This window comes from Puma concolor, chromosome A2 (genome assembly GCF_028749965.1).
Source record: "Puma concolor isolate L17-30 chromosome A2, mPumCon1.1.hap2, whole genome shotgun sequence".
In the NCBI taxonomy this organism is placed as follows: Eukaryota; Metazoa; Chordata; class Mammalia; order Carnivora; family Felidae; genus Puma; species Puma concolor.
Window position 1 is genome coordinate 73,449,667 of NC_141668.1, and position 16,692 is coordinate 73,466,358.

A 16,692-nucleotide genomic window follows, 5' to 3' on the forward strand; every position below is an offset into this window, starting at 1 on the left:
TTATTCAAGTGTCTTTTACATCCTGTTAAGGGCCTATTCTTATATGTGTGGTTTACAAATTGAAGCAGATTGTCATCTTCACACAAAAGAACAGGTTTATAATTCAGGAATGCAATTATAGAAGGCTATGAACATCTCTGTAATAATAATATTTTTTTTTTTTTTTTTTTTTTTTTTTTTTTTTTTTTTTTTTCATGGTGTATTTATTTATTTTTTTTTTTTTTTTTTTATATGAAATTTATTGTCAAATTGGTTTCCATACAACACCCAGTGCTCATCCCAAAAGGTGCCCTCCTCAGTACCCATCACCCACCCTCTCCTCCCTCCCACCCCCCATCAACCCTCAGTTTGCTCTCAGTTCTCAACAGTCTCTTATGCTTTGGCTCTCTCCCACTCTAACCTCTTCTTTTTTTTTTTTTTTTTTTGTTCCCCTCCCCCATGGGTTTCTCTTAAGTTTCTCAGGATCCACATAAGAGTGAAACCATATGGTATCTGTCTTTCTCTGTATGGCTTATTTCACTTAGCATCACACTCTCCAGTTCCATCCACGTTGCTACAAAAGGCCATATTTCATTTTTTCTCATTGCCACGTAGTACTCCATTGTGTATATAAACCACAATTTCTTTATCCATTCATCAGTTGATGGACATTTAGGCTCTTTCCATAATTTGGCTATTGTTGAGAGTGCTGCTATGAACATTGGGGTACAAGTACCCCTATGCATCAGTACTCCTGTGTCCCTTGGATAAATTCCTAGCAGTGCTATTGCTGGGTCATAGGGTAGGTCTATTTTTAATTTTCTGAGGAACCTCCACACTGCTTTCCAGAGCGGCTGCACCAATTTGCATTCCCACCAACAGTGCAGGAGGGTTCCCGTTTCTCCACATCCTCTCCAGCATCTATAGTCTCCTGATTTGTTCATTTTGGCCACTCTGACTGGCGTGAGGTGATACCTGAGTGTGGTTTTGATTTGTATTTCCCTGATAAGGAGCGACGCTGAACATCTTTTCATGTGCCTGTTGGCCATCCGGATGTCTTCTTTAGAGAAGTGTCTATTCATGTTTTCTGCCCATGTCTTCACTGGGTTATTTGCTTTTCGGGTGTGGAGTTTGGTGAGCTCTTTATAGATTTTGGATACTAGCCCTTTGTCCGATATGTCATTTGCAAATATCTTTTCCCATTCCGTTGGTTGCCTTTTAGTTTTGTTGGTTGTTTCCTTTGCTGTGCAGAAGCTTTTTATCTTCATAAGGTCCCAGTAATTCACTTTTGCTTTTAATTCCCTTGCCTTTGGGGATGTGTCGAGTAAGAGATTGCTACGGCTGAGGTCAGAGAGGTCTTTTCCTGCTTTCTCCTCTAAGGTTTTGATGGTTTCCTGTCTCACATTCAGGTCCTTTATCCATTTTGAGTTTATTTTTGTGAATGGTGTGAGAAAGTGGTCTAGTTTCAACCTTCTGCATGTTGCTGTCCAGTTCTCCCAGCACCATTTGTTAAAGAGACTGTCTTTTTTCCATTGGATGTTTTTTCCTGCTTTGTCAAAGATGAGTTGGCCATACGTTTGTGGGTCGAGTTCTGGGGTTTCTATTCTATTCCATTGGTCTATGTGTCTGTTTTTCTGCCAATACCATGCTGTCTTGATGATGACAGCTTTGTAGTAGAGGCTAAAGTCTGGGATTGTGATGCCTCCTGCTTTGGTCTTCTTCTTCAAAATTACTTTGGCTATTCGGGGCCTTTTGTGGTTCCATATGAATTTTAGGATTGCTTGTTCTAGTTTCGAGAAGAATGCTGGTGCAATTTTGATTGGGATTGCATTGAATGTGTAGATAGCTTTGGGTAGTATTGACATTTTGATAATATTTATTCTTCCAATCCATGAGCAGGGAATGTCTTTCCATTTCTTTAAATCTTCTTCAATTACCTTCAAAAGCTTTCTATAGTTTTCAGCATACAGATCCTTTACATCTTTGGTTAGATTTATTCCTAGGTATTTTATGCTTCTTGGTGCAATTGTGAATGGGATCAGTTTCTTTATTTGTCTTTCTGTTGCTTCATTGTTAGTGTATAAGAATGCAACTGATTTCTGTACATTGATTTTGTATCCTGCAACTTTGCTGAATTCATGGATCAGTTCTAGCAGACTTTTGGTGGAGTCTATCGGATTTTCCATGTATAATATCATGTCATCTGCAAAGAGCGAAAGCTTGACTTCATCTTTGCCAATTTTGACGCCTTTGATTTCCTTTTGTTGTCTGATTGCTGTTGCTAGAACTTCCAGCACTATGTTAAACAACAGCGGTGAGAGTGGGCATCCCTGTCGTGTTCCTGATCTCAGGGAAAAAGCTCTCAGTTTTTCCCCATTGAGGATGATGTTAGCTGTGGGCTTTTCATAAATGGCTTTTATGATCTTTAAGTATGTTCCTTCTATACCGACTTTCTCAAGAGTTTTTATTAAGAAAGGGTGCTGGATTTTGTCGAAGGCCTTTTCTGCATCGATTGACAGGATCATATGGTTTTTCTCCTTTTTTTTGTTAATGTGATGTATCACGTTGATTGATTTGCGAATGTTGAACCAGCCCTGCATCCCAGGAATGAATCCCACTTGATCATGGTGAATAATTCTTTTTATATGCCGTTGAATTCGATTTGCTAGTATCTTATTGAGAATTTTTGCATCCATATTCATCAGGGATATTGGCCTGTAGTTCTCTTTTTTTACTGGGTCTCTGTCTGGTTTAGGAATCAAAGTAATACTGGCTTCATAGAATGAGTCTGGAAGTTTTCCTTCCCTTTCTATTTCTTGGAATAGCTTGAGAAGGATAGGTATTATCTCTGCTTTAAACGTCTGGTAGAACTCCCCTGGGAAGCCATCTGGTCCTGGACTCTTATTTGTTGGGAGATTTTTGATAACCGATTCAATTTCTTCGCTGGTGATGGGTCTGTTCAAGCTTTCTATTTCCTCCTGATTGAGTTTTGGAAGAGTGTGGGTGTTCAGGAATTTGTCCATTTCTTCCAGGTTGTCCAATTTGTTGGCATATAATTTTTCATAGTATTCCCTGATAATTGTTTGTATCTCTGAGGGATTGGTTGTAATCATTCCATTTTCATTCATGATTTTATTTATTTGGGTCATCTCCCTTTTCTTTTTGAGAAGCCTGGCTAGAGGTTTGTCAATTTTGTTTATTTTTTCAAAAAACCAACTCTTGGTTTCGTTGATCTGCTCTACAGTTTTTTTAGATTCTATATTGTTTATTTCTGCTCTGATCTTTATTATTTCTCTTCTTCTGCTGGGTTTAGGCTGCCTTTGCTGTTCTGCTTCTATTTCCTTTAGGTGTGCTGTTAGATTTTGTATTTGGGATTTTTCTTGTTTCTTGAGATAGGCCTGGATTGCAATGTATTTTCCTCTCAGGACTGCCTTCGCTGCGTCCCAAAGCGTTTGGATTGTTGTATTTTCATTTTCGTTTGTTTCCATATATTTTTTAATTTCTTCTCTAATTGCCTGGTTGACCCACTCATTCGTTAGTAGGGTGTTCTTTAACCTCCATGCTTTTGGAGGTTTTCCAGACTTTTTTCTGTGGTTGATTTCAAGCTTCATAGCATTGTGGTCTGAAAGTATGCATGGTATGATTTCAATTCTTGTAAACTTATGAAGGGCTGTTTTGTGACCCAGTATATGATCTATCTTGGAGAATGTTCCATGTGCACTCGAGAAGAAAGTATATTCTGTTGCTTTGGGATGCAGAGTTCTAAATATATCTGTCAAGTCCATCTGATCCAATGTCTCATTCAGGGCCCTTGTTTCTTTATTGACCGTGTGTCTAGTTGATCTATCCATTTCTGTAAGTGGGGTGTTAAAGTCCCCTGCAATTACCACATTCTTATCAATAAGGTTGCTTATGTTTATGAGTAATTGTTTTATATATTTGGGCGCTCCAGTATTCGGTGCATAGACATTTATAATTGTTAGCTCTTCCTGATGGATAGACCCTGTCACTATTATATAATGTCCTTCTTCATCTCTTGTTACAGCCTTTAATTTAAAGTCTAGTTTGTCTGATATAAGGATGGCTACTCCAGCTTTCTTTTGGCTTCCAGTAGCATGATAAATAGATCTCCATCCCCTCACTCTCAATCTAAAGGTGTCCTCAGGTCTAAAATGAGTCTCTTGTAGACAGCAAATAGATGGGTCTTGTTTTTTTATCCATTCTGATACCCTAAGTCTTTTGGTTGGCGCATTTAATCCATTTACATTCAGTGTTATTATAGAAAGGTATGGGTTTAGAGTCATTGTGATGTCTGTATGTTTTATGCTTGTAGTGATGTCTCTGGTACTTTGTCTCACAGGGTCCCCCTTAGGATCTCTTGTAGGGCTGGTTTAGTGGTGACAAATTCCTTCAGTTTTTGTTTGTTTGGGAAGACCTTTATCTCTCCTTCGATTCTAAATGACAGACTTGCTGGATAAAGGATTCTCGGCTGCATATTTTTTCTGTCTAGCACACTGAAAATCTCGTGCCAATTCTTTCTGGCCTGCCAAGTTTCAAAAGAGAGATCAGTCACGAGTCTTATAGGTCTCCCTTTATATGTGAGGGCACGTTTACCCCTTGCTGCTTTCAGAATTTTCTCTTTATCCTTGTATTTTGCCAGTTTCACTATGATATGTCGTGCAGAAGATCGATTCAAGTTACGTCTGAAGGGAGTTCTCTGTGCCTCTTGGATTTCAATGCCTTTTTCCTTCCCCAGTTCAGGGAAGTTCTCAGCTATTATTTCTTCAAGTACCCCTTCAGCACCTTTCCCTCTCTCTTCCTCCTCTGGGATACCAATAATGCGTATATTATTTCTTTTTAGTGTATCACTTAGTTCTCTAATTTTCCCCTCGTACTCCTGGATTTTTTTATCTCTCTTTTTCTCAGCTTCCTCTTTTTCCATAACTTTATCTTCTAGTTCACCTATTCTCTCCTCTGCCTCTTCAATCCGAGCTGTGGTGGTTTCCATTTTGTTATGCATTTCGTTTAAAGCGTTTTTCAGCTCCTCGTGACTGTTCCTTAGTCCCTTGATCTCTGTAGCAAGAGATTCTCTGCTGTCCGCTATACTGTTTTCAAGCCCAGCGATTAATTTTATGACTATTATTCTAAATTCACTTTCTGTTATATTGTTTAAATCCTTTTTGATCAGCTCATTAGCTGTTGTTATTTCCTGGAGATTCTTCTGAGGGGAATTCTTCCGCTTGGTCATTTTGGATAGTCCCTGGCGTGGTGAGGACCTGCAGGGCACTTCCCCTGTGCTGTGGTGTATAACTGGAGTTCGTGGGCGGAGCCGCTGTCAGACCTGATGTCTGCCCCCAGCCCACAGCTGTGTCCACAGTCAGACTGGTGCGTGCCTTCTCTTCCCCTCTCCTAGGGGCGGGATTCACTGTGGGGTGGGGTGGCCTGTCTGGGCTACTTGCACACTGCCAGGCTTGTGATGCTGGGGATCTGGCGTCTTAGCTGGGGTGGGTAGGCAAGGTGCACAGGGGCAGGAGGGGCAGGCTTAGCTTGCTTCTCCTTAGGTGATCCTCTTCAGGAGGGGCCCTGTGGCAGCAGGAGGGAGTCAGATCCGCTGCCGGAGGTTTGGCTCCGCAGAAGCGCAGAGTTGGGTGTTTGCGCGCAGAGCGAGCAAGTTCCCTGGCAGGAACTGGTTCTCTTTGGGATTTTGGCTGGGGGATGGGCGGGGAAGATGGCGCTGGCGAGCGCCTTTGTTCCCCACCAAACTGAGCTCTGTCGTCCGGGGGCTCAGCAGCTCTCCTTCCCTTTGTCCTCCAGCCTTCCTGCTTTCTGAGCAGAGCTGTTAACTTATGACCTCCCAGACGCTAAGTCGCGCTTGCTGTCGGAACACAGTCCGTCAGGCCCCTCCGCTTTTTGCAAGCCAGACTCGGGGGCTCTGCTTGGCCGGCGAGCCGCCCCTCCGCCCCGGCTCCCTCCCGCCAGTCCGTGGAGCGCGCACCGCCTCGCCGCCCTTCCTACCCTCTTCCGTGGGCCTCTCGTCTGCGCTTGGCTCCGGCGACTCCGTTCTGCTAATCCTCTGGTGGTTTTCTGGGTTATTTAGGCAGGTGTAGGTGGAATCTAAGTGATCAGCAGGACGCGCGGTGAGCCCAGCGTCCTCCTACGCCGCCATCTTCAATCCTTCCCTGTAATAATAATATTAAAAACATGAAATGGGTCTCAAACCCTTTGGCCTCATTTACGCAAGGTACTTCATTAAAATGCATGGGCACTCCAAAGGGGATTATTTTAAAAGAACAGGTGAGGAAAAACAAAGACTTTTTTTTTTTTTTTTTGTCTGCTGGCACTTTTACAAACTCACTCTAAACTTACACTGTCTGCCTTGGATACCTCTAAATATTGGTGTAAGTTTTAGCTATAAAGACAATGTTGGTATTTGAGAGATGCTGAATCCACAGAAACTATCAGTTCCCCTTGTCTGGGGACATCGCTTCTCCAAAAATATGCTGAAACAATGTATTTCCTATTTCCTCAACAGGGTATTTGATGGTTCCTAGATTATGAACCTGGCATTTAAAACATTTAAGGATAGGGGCGCTTGGGTGGCGCAGTCGGTTAAGCGTCCGACTTCAGCCAGGTCACGATCTCGCGGTCCGGGAGTTCGAGCCCCGCGTCGGGCTCTGGGCTGATGGCTCAGAACCTGGAGCCTGTTTCCGATTCTGTGTCTCCCTCTCTCTCTGCCCCTCCCCCGTTCATGCTCTGTCTCTCTCTGTCCCAAAAATAAATAAACGTTGAAAAAAAAAAATTAAAAAAAAAAAAAAAAACATTTAAGGACCTAGACTTAATAGACACTACACACACACACACACACACACACACACACACACACACACAGGAGGAGAGGGAGACATACCAAGCATTATAATATAATGTAGCAAGAGCAATAATGAATGGAGAATAAGTGCAACAAGAGCACAGAAGAGACTCCTAACTCTGTATTAGGGGGTTAAGAAAAGTTTCCAGGGAAACAGAATTGAGTCCTGAAAACACAAGTTTTGGTGTTAGTGAAGGGTGGGGGGAGGGGCATTCCAGTCAGAGGGAACACAGTGAATAGAGGCCTGATGGGAAGAAACCATATAGCTGGTGGAGAGAGACCAGCAGTTTAATATTGGAGAATCAGGGTCAAAGCAATAAGTGGCTTAAAACCACTTTGGCAGAGAGATGAGCCAACTCAGGCAAACGCAGTAGAATGATGGATGGGAATCTTCCACTTCTGCCTGATGGCAGCTCTGCTCCTGGTGTCTGAGTGCTCTTACGGGACCCGAATCCCTTCTATCTGTGCCTGGCCGAGTGACTGAAATGGAGGCATTTTTGGTAAATAGCTAAAGGACAAACCCACGAGGCCAAGATTTCAGGTCACCTAGGGTGTGGACTGAATTCCTTCTGAAAAGAATAACCGTGATCAAGTTCAGCCTATCTGGAGCATGTCTCCCTACTGCTATTTTGAATGGCACTAGCTGAGTGCAGGAAACCATAGTGTGTGAAGGAGTATATCGTTTCAATTAGAAATAAACGGACCTAATCTTTCAGGCTTCGTCTTCTCTTTGTGTCTTGACCTCTAGACAGAAATGTCTCAGAGGGTTAACAAACTAGTCAATACTCAGTTATTCAGCACTGTCCTAACTGCTTTTCTTCTTTACTGTTCTGTTCTTCCTCACCTGTACCTCTTCCATGGCTCCAATCCATCCTTTTCTCTCTATACATATATTACAGCTGACATTTGTACCTCTTCTACTGATTTGCTTACAACCATAAGAGGCAAAACACTTACATGAATCAGTTTTCAACCAGCAAATAGCCTTAATAAAGACCTAGGTCTTTATTAAGTGCTAGATAATATTAAGAGAGACACTTGACTCTCTCAAATCCAGCCACATTGACTGGGAAATCCTTGGAGGTGGTGGGTATAGGACGGGAGTCAACATGGGGACAGAACATGAGAAAAAGTAGGGAATTACTGCTGCTATGCACCAGCACCATACTAGGTGACTTAAATAACCCCAATAAATCTTACTCATAACTCTGAATTAGTGTCATGATCTCCTTTTTACAAAGGAGAAAAGCCTAAGAAACAAAAAAACAACAACAACCATGGAGTCAACAAACTGGAACTCAAACCCCAAGAGCACAGTCTTTGGAGCATATGTGTAAACACTGTATGCTAGAAGACAACAGAAAAGATTAACTTAACTACTAAATTGAATTCAGTTCTGTAGAAAGCAGAGCTAGGGAAGCAACATTATCGTCTGTGCTGTTTTCAGCTATGCTTACTGTAATTTTCATATTTGGAACTTTCTGACTTTAGCATCTTCTCCCTTGTGTTCAAGATAGAGTTTATCATATTTATAAAGTATGTTTGATGAGTTTATTTACATACTAGAAGTTTCTCAATAGAAAGAGATTGAAATTTTATTCTTAAAAGCTTGTCACTCCATTAACCAGAGTTTTACCTCGCACATCCGCTCTCAAGCCATGTTGGAGAAAGGAAAATCACCAGTGTGAAGTCATTATCATAAAACCCAGAACTGTGCAATGCTTTCCATCATGACCAATAATGTGTAGGTTTAGATGAAAGTTTCTGCCTTACCAGAGGTGGTAGCAGATAAAAACTTCTCAAAATCTTTTCCTCTGATATGACATGTATACCATATTGGGTATGAAACCAAGTCAAATTTCATTGATTGGGTAGAAGAGCTAAAGAACAGACTTTTACTCAAAAGAGCAAATGACCTTGCCAGTGGTAGCTTAGGCAAGCAACTCACTTCTCCAGTTTGTAAATTCTTCTGCCAAGATGGTATGTTCCCCAACCAGAGCCTATCCTGCACAGTCCTTTGGATCAGAATTACGATTCGATCTCCTTTAACCTCTGATGAGCTCCTAGAATTGTGCTCACTCATAAACAGCTCAGGTCCTTTCTGACAATTATACGAAAACAAGGTCGCCTTTTCTCTTCCAGGTCCAAACCACCGTGAAGCGCCACTGGGCCCAATTCAAAACCCAGTGGGATCAGCGCTGGGGGAGCAGGAACCCCCGCCGCTCTGCTGCCAACGCTGCAGCCGCTGCTGCAGCCGCTGCCGCAGCCGCAGCTGAAGCCGGCGACATCCCGGTTTACATCTGCCATCAGGAGCCGAGGAACGAAGCCGCCAACAACCTGGGCGAGGAGGGTGCAGAGGTCATCGCTTTGGAGATCATTGAGCAAGAGTCATCCGCTTGAATGTGAAGCTTACATCGTGATCACTGAGCCTTCATTTCCTGGGAGACAGACAGACCATGTGTTTAAAGTGATCCCCATCCTCCCAGGAGCTGAGCATATCATTCGTGAAGAATTATTAAGTGAATTTGTCCATAGTAAATCTGGAGAAAGTTATCCTTGGTACTATTGCTGTGGGAGACAGTCTAGGAATGGGGTCTCCCACTGCATCACTTGTGATCTCCATCTTTCATCTAGGACCGAGATGCAGATGTCATAGTAATGCAAGCAAAGTATCCAAGAGAAACACGACTAAATTGACCTAGTTCAGAAACAGGGTGCTCCTTGTTAATCTTGAGCCATTTATAACTTTGAAAAATCAAAATCACGGTCACTATTTTTCTTTTTAACTCTAGACTTTGAATTAGAATATTTCTGTATTTGGCTATGGATCTGATTTTTAATTTTTTTATTTCAACCAATTCCAATATTACTCAGATGTTTTACCATCCACACAATGTAAACCGCACAAATTACATGACCTCTGCAAGACCGAGTGGCTTTCTAATATAGAGATGACTAAGAATGTCGGGGGACAGACTTGCATTTGGCAGGAAGGTGTAATGCTCTGAATGAAAAAGAAGTTTAGAGTCAATTTGCTCAAAACATTAGATGGGCCACCTTGTTAATTGGTTTATTAATATCGTACACTCAGTTTGGTTTTGGATAATCTTGTCCACCGAACAGGTCTACCTGCTGAAGGAGCTGGCCTTCATGTTGAATATGCTTTGGTCCTTGACATTTATACACTGGGAGGTCACAAAGAATCCATCACTAAATTTTTCACAAAACTGCCAAAAATATAATTTCTAGTGGAAGAGAATATTCTCTTTAAAGAGTTTTCCACTTTCCTAAGCTCCAGGATTTATAAAGCAAATCACTCTAAGGTTTATAAAGCAGATTACCTCTTGCCCTTGGGTGCTATCTAGCAGTAAAAGATAAATTTGTTTAAGACTGGTAATTAAAAGACTCCATATAAATCCATTAACTGCCTTCCACCCAGCTTCAAAGCTTAACAAGATCTCCAACTTTTCCAGGAAGATTCAGTAGGGCTAATTAGAAATCAGTTTGTAGTTGACCTCTTGTTTGCTGCTATTAGCAAGACAGGAGGAGGAAAAGTAACTGCTACAAGTTTGACCATCCACCAGTTCATTTAAAATGAAAGTAGAGGTTCTTCTGAAAACCCAATATTATATTCCCATGTCTCTCTTCACTTCCTCAGTATAAAATCCTTAAAAATCCCTGAATAAACCAGTTATCATTGCTGGCACCTAAAATTCATTTGTGAATTTGCAACAGTAATCCGAGTCACCATCATTTACTTTTGTGCTAAATGAAGAGATCCACCAAAACCCTCCAAATCTCAAGTCTCATCTATGTCCTTGATGCCACTGCCTTTCAGAGGTGATCTAGTTGTGGGAAAACAAAAAGTTGATTTGTTCTGGTTACATATTTAGTGCACCCGAAGAAAAATTATATTCCTTCAGTGAAAATGTATTTTGGATACTAAAGTGGCTTAAGTCTCCTTTACTGTCAGTAAAGGAGGAACTGAAAAGAAGGTATTTTTTCAATCACAGTGTTTATGTAGTGGTGTTCCTATTTTCGTTTACAAACATGGAAAACAGAGTATTTGAGGCAGCTCTAGTACAAATGTGATAATATATTGCTAAATATTCTAGACATTATTGTGCTGTTATAGTACGGGCTGAAAAACAACACAGCTTTCCGTAGAATTGTACACAGTGCCAAAATGATGTGAAATGCTTACGCTATGTATATCTATAAATTAATACAGAGTATGTTAAAAGCAAAAAGATGTATATGTGCCTATTTTTCTAAAGAAATATATTCTTCATCTTTCACTACATTCATCTTGTCTCCTGCTCATTCCATGTTCAGTTTTGTGGGGTTTTTTGTTTTTTTGTTTGTTTGTTTTTCATTTCAGCCATGGGCTGCTAACATCCCATTTAGTTTGTGTTACAAGAGGGGGAAAGATAATCCAAAAGCATAGGTTAGAAAACTTATGTGCAAAAACATTGAGATTATTGCCTTTGTCAGTGTGATCATCTAACATCTTCAATTTGACTATAAACTCCAAAGTACAGCTCTCATTCCCTTGATAATACAAAAACCACACACAACCTTTGATCTATATTGCATAAGTTTGGGAAGCACAGCAAAGAAATCTAGGGCAAAAAGTATCAAATCCTTTTATTGTTCTTGACTGTTTTTTTTTTTTTTTTCATTATTCTGGGACCAGACTTGAAACTGTCCAATATCACATCAGATCATTAGAATTGTTACGATCATTGATTTTTAATATAGTTTGGGAGAGACACTAAGGCAGGATAAAAGGCAACTAACTACATGTCATTAGAATGCATAAAGGCCACCATTGGAAAGGTTTTCATATCTGGAAAGCATGAAATGGAAAGATGAGGATGAAATTAGAACTGTGACAGACTAATAATGGGGAACAGGAGCCATCTGTAGGTTCTGTGCAGTTCAACTATTGTCCTCATAAGAGCTGGAGAACTTTTTCAGAAAAGATACATAAGGGCTATGTCTTACTCTTTGTGTCCCAATAGGCAATACAGATGAATATTATTACCCTTGAGATCTTGAAAAACAAAAGGAATTTTCCATCATACCATAAAACCTGATTCTTCAGCAGGCAACCTGAACTCAGGTGGTCAGCTGCCCACCTGCTTTGATCCCTACTACAAAAAGATCCCAAATAGGCCTTTGGGTACACATAGATATCATGGTTCTTAAAAGAGGAAAGATGTTGAGAAAGAAATAACAGAAATGCTATTGTCATGAGGCCCCAGCCTTTCTCATTCATTCCTTCATTCATTATCATTGATTCAACAGGCATTTCACACACCTTCCATTTAACTCTACGACAAATATTTATTTATCATAGTTATCATGGCAAGTTTCTTTGCAGTGGTGACTGCTTCTTTCCTGGGTCAATGGTATGTATCAAAACCTGCCAAGTCAACCATGACCCTAAAACCATAACCATGGATATCTTTGGGGCGGGAGAACAACGGGACAAATGTGGTTGGAACTGGTAGCTGAATGTGACCTTTCCTCCTTATTAGTACTGGGCAGGACAGCTCAAGTTACAAGAAACATTCTCAGAACAAGATCTCTGCATAAATACCTAGCAAGGACTCATTTTCTCAAGAACCAGGTCTAAAACAGTGATTCTTCCATTGGCTAGACTTCTTACCGGGGAGTTAACACTTCAGAGTTTCAAATAAGCATATTCATAAAGAGAGAAAATCAGAAGCCATATTTAGAAAAGCAAGCAGATAAACTCAGAAGGAAGGTCCATTTATTATTTTGAAAGAGTAGACAAGATGCCTCCCTCCTAGCTTAAGTTTACATAAAATTGATTTTACTGAACTAATCCATAGATACCTTGTGTGTATGTGCAGCAGTGGGGCAAACATGGGGTAACAATAACTAGAAGCATAAAAGAAAGAATAATAATGTGTGATTGTGAGAGTCAAGCAAGGTAGAAAGCCGACATTTGAAAATGAAGAACTATCTTTCTGATTATTTCTGTTCTTCTGGATATAGAATTTACATGTGTTTAATACCTATGGATAATATGAAGCCTCAAAGGAGAGAAAACACAGTTCAACTTGGGAAGATTTTCTAACATCATATATTATTGCCCCATTGAGATTAGTGAGCATCTCTGAAAGATTTCAGAGATTTTTTATTATCTTAAGCATTGACCAGCCAGTCTCTTAGGTCACTGATCAGTGTCCATTTCCTCCCCTCACAGAAATTCAATGCCTTCTCTCTAACTTTCCAGAAATGCTTTCACTGAGACTCAAACTGTGCCCTAGCTCTTGGCTGACTGACCAGCAATGCCACTGCATGTCCCTGTAATCTCCTTTACTGAAGAGACTTCCTATTTTATTTGGAGAAATTGCTTCCAAATAAAATCTCAGAGTATTACAAGTGAAGCGCTGAATAGAAATTCAGTAAAACCAGTTGAGATGTCTTTAATGAGGGGAGGGGAAAAATATGTTCAAAATATAATGTCAGGAAATCTGTCTCCATCCACTCCTGCCAGACTGGCTAATCAAAGCTAGTGCACCAGTCTCACACAGAGACCCTGCACCTAAACATACACCCAGCTGCAAACTCTTGAAATGTGTGCACAGCAGGGTGGGTGGTTACTCCCAGGGCTGCAAGCATTTCCCTGCTGTGCCCATGCATTACAGCTTCTGCATGCTGTCATCACAAGAGGGTTATTGTCATGGGGGCTTAATGTTATGGAGAACATTCCTTGCATAGAGATGATTTAAGAAGAAAAGAATAAAGAGCAGAGGCTGGGTAGCTCAGTCAGTTGAGCTCATTCAGTTGAGCATCTACCTTTTGATTTTGGCTCAGGTCATGATCCCAGGGTTGTGGGACTGAGCCCCATGTTGGGCTCCACACTGAGCATGGAGCCTGCTTGAGATTCTCCCTCTGTCTCCCTCTGCCCCTCTCTGCTCACACAGTCTCTCTCTCTCTCAAATAAATAAAATGAAAAAAAAAAAAAAAAAGAAGAAGAAGAAGGACAAGAACAAGAAGAAAAGAAAGGAACACCAATCACTGAAAAACTATAGTCAATATGAATAGATTTATGGGGTGCCTGAGTGGCTCAGTAGGTTGAGTGTCCAACTCTTGATTTCAACTCAGGTCATGACCTCACAGTTCGTGGGATCAAAGCCCTGTGATAGGCTCTGTGCTGACAGCATGGGGCTTGCTTGGGATTCTCACTCTCTCCCTCTCTCTTCCCCACCCCTGCTCGTGCACACACACACACTCTCTCTTTCTCTCTCAAAAAAAAAAAAAAAAAAGAATAGACTTACAGACATTAGCTTACCTACTCTTTGTAACAACTGAACCTGTTTTTAACCCCATTTGAGTGATGAGAAAGCTAAGTGAAAAAGAAGTTAAATCATGCATCCACCACAGTCACCCGATTAGTAAGTGGCCAGGCTAGGATCTGAATCCAAAGTGCCCAGTGCCTTTGCTTTTTTTTTTTTTTTTTAATTTTTTTTTTCAACGTTTATTTATTTTTGGGACAGAGAGAGACAGAGCATGAACGGGGGAGGGTCAGAGAGAGAGGGAGACACAGAATCGGAAACAGGCTCCAGGCTCTGAGCCATCAGCCCAGAGCCTGACGCGGGGCTCGAACTCATGGACCGCGAGATCGTGACCTGGCTGAAGTCGGACGCTTAACCGACTGCGCCACCCAGGCGCCCCTGCCTTTGCTTTTTAAATGGTCATCTTGGTTGGCCCTACTGCACCATCCTACACTTGCCAAAGTAAGACTCTTTCCCTCTTAACTCTACCAGATTGTTGTCTCCTGTTGATTGAGAGGATGGAGACAGTTCACAATATGTATCTTCTTTGGTCCAAAATTAATTCATGGTCCACAGATTCCTTCAAATATGAGTGGATTTTAGATGAAGTGCATATTTCTATAGTTTAAAGGGTTTCTTTCTATAGTGATGACTTCTTTTTCTATCCAGAGATTTTTTCACATACAGTGCTGGTTTGGTGCTTTTCCATTTCAGATATTTGGGAGACAAAACATGCTTTGGGAAACTCTCAGTGACACACCAGGCCTAACTTGAGGTCTGCAGACTGTTTGTAGGCAGACTTCCATGTACTGATTTTCAAGAATGGAGGCCTGAACTGACAGGACAGTAAAGACCATGAACATACATTCACCCATAGAACTCAGTGCTAGGTGATGAAGGGAGGCAAAGAGTGGGGAAGATAGAGGCATGGGGAACTATAGGGTCAGCCAAGAGGGCAAACTAGTTAGGGGGGCTGCTGGCTCCAACTCCAGACATCAACCCTGGAGAAGCTACAGAAACAGAGGGGACACATGCATTTCAGGAATTAGTATTTAATGGTGGGGGGAGAAAAAGGAAAAGGAAAAAAAATAAAAATGAAACTCTAGGCTTCTCAAATGAGTGTATATTTTGAGGAAGGTGGGGGGGAGAGCAGTCTAGATAACAGCTGGAGGCCACTGCAATAAAGAATAGGATAGAGGAAAGAGTTTTATTATGTTCTGGTCTTCAACTTCTCATCACTCTGGGACATCACCTGCAGCAATAGGCCCCCTGCTGGTACCAGTGTCCACAGAACACTCTCAGGGCAGCACAAAAGCCCTAAAGGAGTAAGGAGTTCATGAAAACAAATAAGTATGCACTAAGCAGCCAAACTGGGCATTCACTCCTGCCCTTCCTTCTTCTCCAACACCACAAGACTGGCAGGTTATAACAGGGGGGTGAGGTGGGATGAGGGGCAGTGACCAGGTATAAGTTGTCCGGGTAGAGTAGCAGCACAGGAAAGTATCTAGGATACTCCAGGGTGACTAGATCTTTACCCTGGGGCTCACTCCCTCCATTCTCTTTAAATTCACCAGGATCCACAAAGCCATGACTTGGTCTTTGGCTACTCCCCAAAAGACTTTAGAGACTATTTACTCCAAAAACAGGAACTCCTCGGCCAAGACAATTAGACATCTCAGGAATACAACCATTCCAAAGGAAGGCCAACAAACTGAACAAAATATACAATAAACCAGAGTGATTAGGAAATGCTGATGAAAAATTCCAAATAAGCTTGAAAACATATATTGATGGGCATAAATAAAGATTATTAGCAATACAGAAAGAAACAAGAAATAATATAAAAGAACCCAGGGGAATACTATTTATGAAAAATGCAATAGCTGAAATAAATAACTCTACGTGCAATAATTGAAATGAATAACAGTTAATTAGTAAGATGGACATTAGTAACTAAGAGGATCTGACTAGGAATCTCCCCCAAAGGATGCAGTAAAGAATAAAGAGATAGAAAATAGAAAAGAAAAACTGAGATACAGAGGTAGAAGTGCCAATGTTAGACAACAGGAATCCCAGAAGGAGACCAAAAACATATAATGGGGAAGAGGAAATACTTGAAGAAATATATTTTTTTAATTCTCCAGAATTAAAGAAAGATAAGAGACCTCAGATAAGAAAAGTTAAATATTAACAAATAAATACCCCAAACTAAAATCCGTATTGATGTTGACAAGATTGGGACAAGATCAACATGATAATCAAACAAGCTAAAGCTTTTTTTCTTTTATTGGTGCTCTGTGAAGGGGCAGGGAAGATAAAGATTGGGATAATTAAGAACGCAATATGGGTAAATAAACATGAGTATGGGTCTCTAAATGTATGAAATAGTCATAATATAACATTATAATAAAGTGGTTGTGGTCACCAATTAATAACAGAGAATCTCATATTAGATTTAAAAAAATAAAGCCCCACAATGTGACACACACAAGACAAAAAGAAAACAGAAGTTTGGAAATGGGTGGGAAAAGT

At 41.0% G+C, this 16,692-nt stretch overlaps 1 protein-coding gene across 1 annotated transcript in view; it reads left to right on the plus strand.

Annotated features, from left to right (window-relative positions):
• Positions 1–11,046, plus strand: part of CALCR (calcitonin receptor) — a 164,123-nt gene extending 153,077 nt beyond the window's left edge. The window contains exon 14 of the mRNA XM_025929839.2: positions 8,990–11,046. Coding sequence (XP_025785624.1) covers positions 8,990–9,247 — 258 coding nt within the window. The 3' untranslated portion in view covers positions 9,248–11,046. The remainder of the gene's footprint in view (positions 1–8,989) is intronic.
• The last annotated feature ends 5,646 nt before the right edge of the window (positions 11,047–16,692 follow it).